Source organism: Penaeus vannamei, chromosome 25 (assembly GCF_042767895.1).
Source record: "Penaeus vannamei isolate JL-2024 chromosome 25, ASM4276789v1, whole genome shotgun sequence".
Classification (NCBI taxonomy): domain Eukaryota; kingdom Metazoa; phylum Arthropoda; class Malacostraca; order Decapoda; family Penaeidae; genus Penaeus; species Penaeus vannamei.
In genome coordinates this window covers 2,940,680-2,948,179 of record NC_091573.1, presented here as the reverse complement: position 1 = coordinate 2,948,179, position 7,500 = coordinate 2,940,680, and the positions used below count along the sequence as shown (strand labels likewise).

Genomic DNA, 7,500 nt, shown 5'->3' with positions numbered 1-7,500 from the left:
GGAGCACATGAGGGAGAGCCCTGATATGGTTTCTGGTGAACATCTGCCAGACAAACCAGAATTGGAGCTGGTTCCAAGGGCTTCCATGCATGTTTCTTGTACTGGCTGGGACCACTGGAATAATTTACCATCTGACCTGAGCCAATCCTTTCCAGACTTCGACTGCAGGAACTGTAAAAAGCACTTCTTTCCTGCACTCGACTGCAGGAACTTAATGAATTCTTCAGACCGAGCATCAGCCTCATCATTCTGGCTCTCCTCTTTTCCTGGCCAGTCGGAAGATTTTGAGGCTTTGGAAGGAGGCATTTCCACTTCTAAGGAAAGGGAAGACCTCCTTTTCCTCCTTGTTTTGTTGTCCCCATTATCACAACTACTGGGGAGTGACAACTGCCGAGATAAAGGGGAGCGCCCCTCTGGCTTGACAAACTCTGAGGGTCCCAGCTCTGTTTTTGCATTATTTGAAGTTGCAGGATCATTACTGAAATCATTCAGACTTTCCTGGGACATGAATATCCCCGAGTCTTGGGAGCCATAACGATCCAGGGAGCCTGTTGGTGGCGTCTCCAACGTGCCTGATATCAAAAGCACTTCCTTGGTGTGTGAGGGGCCTGCCACATCCCCTGACAGGCTGGTCTTTTCTGATGATGGTTCCTGTGTCTTTTTCTGCTCCTCTGTCTGCTCTTTTAATTTCTTAGCCTTCTTTTTTGGCCTCGGTTTCCTTCTCTTTCTCTTTTTGGATCGTTCTGGTAGCCAGTCCTTTCTTAGCTGTGTGTAAAAATTACAACTGGATTAATGCCTGCAAGCTTTGTGAACATTAAAATATTAAATAAACAAAGAATTAGAGATACCCTTAATTATACTGTAAACAAACTTTTTTCAAGTACATTCTAATCGTCAAAACTCTACTAGAATTCTAGATTTGTGATAAATATCTCAAATCATTTATGGCTATCTGTCTATGAAATTTAGATGTACAAAATTATTTATATTAATAAAAGAGAATAATAATAATAATAATCATAATAATAAAATAAAATATTATATACATACCTATGTAATACAACAGATCATTACATATCCATTCTTGCATCTTAAATATATATATATATATATATATATATATATATATATATATATATATATATATATATATATATATATATATATATAATAATAATAATAATAATAATAATAATAATAAAAACACCCACACCCACACCCACTCACACACTGGCTCTTACCTGCCAACATTTGCCACAGTAGCGCACAAAGGGTTTGTTGCGCAAACCACAACTGAGACAGTTCCACCTCTCCGCCACGAGCTCTGGGTCCGAGTCTGTTGACTGGCTTTCAGTCTGCGAGTCATCTGCCCAGAAGCCCTGCTCGGAATCATCCTGGCAGAGAGTGTGGATTGCAAACACGGCCACCTCTACATCCTTGAAATAAAATCTAACTTTAGTATCCAATCTTGATATCAATTTGATTCAATCGTAGGGTGCTGTACATTAGCACATATCAAGCTTATATGGGAGTTGCCTGTTGGGGGAAAAGGGTGGGATAGGGTAGCTAAGTGTTACTATTTATGTATGCATTCTGAGGTATGCTAGTATGAGCTGGTATACGGTGTGTACTTTGTTTGTGTCTATTATGTGGCTTCTCAGTTTGCTACTGCATAAAACGATAAAAACAGAAAAATCAAGACTCACTCTATAAAAAATTTTCTCCAAGAAAAATGTAAAAAGGATTTAGGTTTAACAGATAAAACTAAATATGTCCATAATGTAAAAGTATAAAATTCATAGGAAGATGAGAGAGGAGATATAAGTTATATAGAAATAGAAATAAAATAAAATAAAATAAAACTAAATGCTATAGCTATTAGAAAAATGAAGACAACTTAAAAAATGTTGCAACTTTACACTGATGAATTATTCTTTCTGTTTTTTAAATCTCTACCATATGCATCTCCATTCAACTTCATAAATGCACCAAAGTTAAAATGAATAGTAGAAGCTTCCTTCAGTTTAAAAATGTGTAATAAATTTGTTCATAATCAATAGATACACCCATTCATTTTTTTAATTCAAACCAATCCCTTTAATTCCGGCATGGATCACGAGCCGGAATTATTGGTAGGGAAGGTGGATGAATTACGAACCTCAATATCAGAATCTCCTTCGTCAGATTGTTTCTGCTCTTGCTCATCAAAGGAGGCAATTTCGTACTCGTCGATGTAGCAGTCAGTTTCTGAGCTGCTCTCCTCAAACTCTGTGTTCCGACAGTATGCTGGAAAAAGAGCAAAGGAATCTAAGTATTGGGGCTCCATTGTTTATCATTCATCATTATTATACATGAGTTTCATTTTACTGATACCATATAAACTACGCTCAAGATCTCTTTTTTAGTCTCTCATATTGAAAAATCATATACACTACAGCTAAAATTGCAGACAGTAGGAAAAATTCTTGTCTTCCATGTTTCTAATTTTTCTCTTGAGTGACTGACTATGCAAGATACAGGTGTGTTGCTCTGTTAGGCATGGATAAAAGCCATCATCACAGGGTTAAAATTCAATCAGACAAAAAATAAAATTATAAAGGTTATACACTGAAGTTTGAAGACAAAAGAAAAAGAAAAAGAAAAGAAAAAACTAATTAACTACCTAACTAACTTCACCACCCTCTAACTTACCTGTTTCATATCCCTGACAACTATAATCCGTCTCTGATTCTGAATTTGTGTCAGGGATTTCTGGGATACAGAACTTGTACAGAGTAGCAAAACTCTTGGATCTTCTGTTGCCTGAAACGGCTCTCTGACTGCTCCTTGATGATCCAGGAAGTGATAGGGGTTCTGCACTTGCTTCACCACTCTGGGTATTCACTGTACTGACAGGAGCTTCTGAAACACCTGTCTCTGTTTTGTCATTGGTTGTATCTACATTACTATTTACATTTGCTGTACTTTGTGTCCTTACACTATCCTTAATAATATTATTTGACGGACCTAAAGAGCCATCTGGTGCCTGTTTCTGAGTTACAGGCTGTATCTGGAGCCTTGATTCCACAGGAATTAAATTCTTAGCTACCAGAGTCCTGAAAAAAACAGAAAGTAATATTACAATAAGAAAAATCAGGCTTCCACAAAGCATATTCTCAAACTCTTTCAGTTCTTTTATCCATAAGAGTTCAGTGTAAAAAACTAACAAGATAGGACTCTTACCTTACATCATTAAAGTGAAATCGATTTACTCCGAAAGCCTTCCCAAGGGGATCACTACCACAATTAACATAGTGAATGTCTTGTGGGTCGAATAAACTACGATTACTATAAAGATAAGTCTTCAGCATCTGCAGAACCTGCAAAACATAACCATTCAATCTGGGAGAAACAAAACAACCTGAACTAAATTATCATTGTGTAATGAATACCTGAACATTATACAGTACACAAATATTCAGTAAATATCATGAATAATTTAAGGCAAACGTACTTGAGCATGAAGAAGTTAATAAAAATCAATGATTAAGGCCCTCCATATTACAAGAAAACATTATCACATAGTATCTTATTGTGGATATTATTATTCTGACACAATTTTTCCTAACAACAGGACCAGAAAAATGGTTATAAGTTATCAAAATCTGAGTCACTTCTTTGGAATCCCACATAACATTTTGGCTATACCCTTTCCAGCAACTCTGCAGCATTGGGTTACTTTTAGGGAAAATCTTCCTTCTTATTTGTAAATTCTAATAGGAGATAAGCTACACAAGACATCATTTCCACTTTTCATGTGTTTTCTTTATAGTGTGTTTCTTAGGCATCTTTGTATATCATTTGTTTTAAATCCTTAAATCTCACCAAGTAATAATGAATAATAATGTTACTACTACTACTACTAATGACAATAATCATAATGGTAATAATAATGATATTGATAATACTAAAAATTCCAATAATAATTATATCAATAATACCAATAGTAGAAATGATAATAAAAACACTGATAATATTACTGATAATAAATTACTACTTATAAATAGCAGCAACAAAATAGAAGCTTCAAATTTCATACAGCTCTGATATAATAAAAGCTATAGGTCTGGGGAAATCAAAATCAAAATGAATGCACTATAATTACCTCTCTAAACTGGTATGGTTTATGTACCGCTCCAATAGACGCAAAGGTATCTCTGAGCTGAGGTGTGATATAATACATTTTACAGCCACCACCTGCTGCACTGGGAGGCTGGGAACCTCCAGTTTCAGCATTCGTTGAAGTGCAGGAAGTGCTTGAGTGTTCCGTTCCATTTTCTTGTTTCGCAGGATCTTCTCGGTCACCGGCTCCGGCACTTCTGCTGGAAACATTTGTGACCACCGAGGAGAGGCCTGTTGCCTCAGGCAAGTCAGGGGGCATCTCTGGAGCCTTACATTGTAGCCTGAAAAGGTAATCCGGTATCTATAGGCAGTCTTCTCATTATTTCAACTGCCTTCAATAATTCTATGATCTAACTAAGAAAGTAACTCTTTCATCCACACCACCTCTTATCCTACTCTATAAAAGGCATTTTTTTCCCACAGAGAATTTATAAAACAATTATTCAGCATCTGATACTTTGAGGTTTATTGGATGCCTTTAAAGGAATATATAAATATTATGAACTAGCTGTAGAAAACAAGCCAAAGTATCTTCTGCAGAGAATTTGGAGTTCACCATGGCCTCTGTCTTTGGCACTCCAGAGAAAGGACAATAAAACTCTACCATGCATATTCAGGCAAGAAAGAGCTTTTAGACCACACTAGTGACTTGTGATCAAATAGGGACCACAGTTCATGGTCCATCATGCTGAATATTCGGTGATTTCTTACCCTTTGCTGTAATGCTCAGGCCTTATTCATACTAGTAGTTATTGTGCAACATCAAGAAGATTGTTTAATATGCTTTATATAAATTTTGTTTTATTGTGCTATTTGAAATCAGAAATTAAAAGCTGAATATTTGTCATGGATGGATGCTTAGTTAAATAATTGGGAGGACATGAAGAGGACAGGTAAAACACTCACTTGAAATCATTGCCTATAAGAACATGCCACTAATATTTTAGTGGACTAGAATACTAGAATCTAACTGAGATCTGGGATTCATGGCCTTCACAACTTCAGTAGTCAGGCAAAGGTTAACAAACATCATCATCATCATCATTGCGGAGCTAACGCCGATGGTGGCGCATGGCCGCATCCACCCCTTGCTTGTACCTGCGAGGGTCCCTCATGGCAAGTTGCCAGGCAGGGACTCGGCCCATCTCAAGCTCCTCATGACAGGTTTAAATGATCTGCTCAAGCCACGACTTCCTAGGTTGTCCCACAGGCCTCCTCCACCCAGGGCTGTCTCGAATAGCCCTGGGTGATCCTGGTTGACAGGATCCTCCTGAGGGAAGTGAGCCAGGTGGCTGTATAGCCTGAGATGGTGATCACAGATTCTGCAGGTAATAGGTGCTGTGCCAGTCTCACAGTGCAACCGTTGGTTTGACACATGGTCCGCCCAACAGTACCCCGTGATCTGCGCGCAAGGACCTATTACAAAAGGCATCAAGACGTGACTCCAAGGCACAGGAATCTTGGCGCTACCCGCATCCACGTTAACTGTTGGTGGGTCAACCTGGTACAACTGCTGAAAATACTCCACAATAAATAATCAGCAAAAATGAGCTTGGTCTAATTCCTTGTTTGATAGCAAATCAGCTGGGTTATGTACAAACTCTATCTTGTCAGAATACACATGCCCTTTTGCTCGTGTGCTGAAATCACAGGTCATAGCAAGGGCTGGAGCTACCATGAGTGTATCTTTTTTGAGTGACATTTGGCAGATGATCTAAGTCAATGGTGTTATCTTAGGTGTTCTATAAGCTTCTCTATCTCTGCATACTCTAGTCCTTAATCAATGAATAATAGTAGGGAGAGATGGAGAGTTGGGTTAATATTTATGGTATGGACTCACTAAGTTAGGGCAAACTGAATGTGAAATTCTTGTTGAGGACAAATAGTTGCAGTCCACGGTACAAGAAATATTTTGCAGACACAAATGGTAGCAGCAAAAATAAAGGGAAGAGATTGCGGAAATCACCGCTCTCAGCCTAAGTCTACTTGGTTCTCCCAGGTTTCAGCTCAATTTTGCCGTGCATATCAAGGTGAAGACAATGTTTCCCAAGGGTGTTGGGGGTCAGAGCCCCCATCAACCCGCCCCTATGACAGTGCCAAAAGGGCACGCCCAGTTATGAATCCTTATATTGATATTCAATTCTGTGATGTGAAGTTGGGAACCAGGTCTCGGGCAAGAATTACCGAAAGTTGCATCTTTACATCTGAATAACTTTTTTCACTCACAAAATGAGAGAGGAATAGAAAAAAGAATTGCTAAGCTAGAGAAAAGGATAATCTGTGACTACATGTCAGGAGGTAACTGTAGAAATATATGCTGCATTCAGAACTCCTTGTCTTGCTTGCCCAGACAACTTGTCAGGACCAACAGGACAAAAGGCCATGTTAAGAACTATCTAGGACTTAATTGCCCACAATGCAACTAGCCTGAAAGTAAATATTTGCATTTTATCATACTGGTGTCTTTATTTAACAAACTGCATAAGTTTTGTAATTCCCTTCATGCATAGTCAACTTATCTACATAGTCAACTTATCTGCAACTGACAAACGCAAAAATACCTTTTGATAAAATCAACAGAGGGCCATATATTACTTATCAATAAACTGTCACTGCTTACATACAAATGCCATTGTGGCGTCATCTCGTCTTCCTCGCCCAGCTTCAAAGGAGTGTGAGATCGACGAGATGGACAACTTGTCGAGGACGCCAAAGTAGGCGTTCCAAATGGTCAAAATATCTTGTCCAATTGGTTAGACGAGGAGTTCCGAATGCAGCATTGGAAAACCTTGCTTTATTGTTCTACTATCCACCACATGCAGTGTTTCCATTGTACCATACACATATACGAAAGCCAAACTATGCCAACCCAAATCCATTAGGTATGAAGTGTTAACCAGAACAGGATCATCACCGACAAATATCATTCACTTTCACAACTCTTAAAATGAAAATCCCAGTCAAGCCTGTCACTTGTTTCATACTGCCAAAACATGCACTGCGAAGGACAAGTAGCTGAAAGGACTTTAACATATAGCAGATGGAGTAACCATTGCTGATATTCACATTAAGATGTCCTAGATTTTGGAGTCTTAGGTGTTTTGTTTTCGTAATTCTCTTTAATGCAAACCAAGTTACTGATTCCCTGGTACTGGCTATGAAGTTATGTTAAAATAAATTGTGTAAACAACTGAATATTGACAAGGTGTCTGAATCATACTTCTAAACGCTGAATTTCACATAAATTACCCTTATATTGAATGTAATCCCCTCTTGAATAACAGCTTACCCAAGAATTAGTAATGGCTGGTCATATATAACAGAAATGACGAAAAAACA

At 38.1% G+C, this 7,500-nt stretch overlaps 1 protein-coding gene across 1 annotated transcript in view; it reads right to left on the bottom strand.

The window, feature by feature from the left end:
- Positions 1-5,091, bottom strand: part of LOC113813833 (E3 ubiquitin-protein ligase Mdm2) — a 6,795-nt gene extending 1,704 nt beyond the window's left edge. Inside the window, exons 1-7 of the mRNA XM_070139006.1 lie at positions 5,068-5,091; positions 4,145-4,442; positions 3,223-3,359; positions 2,692-3,095; positions 2,159-2,286; positions 1,242-1,436; positions 1-765 (exon numbers count right to left, since the gene is read on the bottom strand). The exon at positions 1-765 is cut by the window's left edge and continues 1,704 nt beyond it. Of these exons, the coding sequence (XP_069995107.1) occupies positions 1-765; positions 1,242-1,436; positions 2,159-2,286; positions 2,692-3,095; positions 3,223-3,359; positions 4,145-4,420 (1,905 nt within the window). The 5' untranslated portion in view covers positions 4,421-4,442; positions 5,068-5,091. The remainder of the gene's footprint in view (positions 766-1,241; positions 1,437-2,158; positions 2,287-2,691; positions 3,096-3,222; positions 3,360-4,144; positions 4,443-5,067) is intronic.
- Between the last annotated feature and the right edge of the window lie 2,409 nt (positions 5,092-7,500).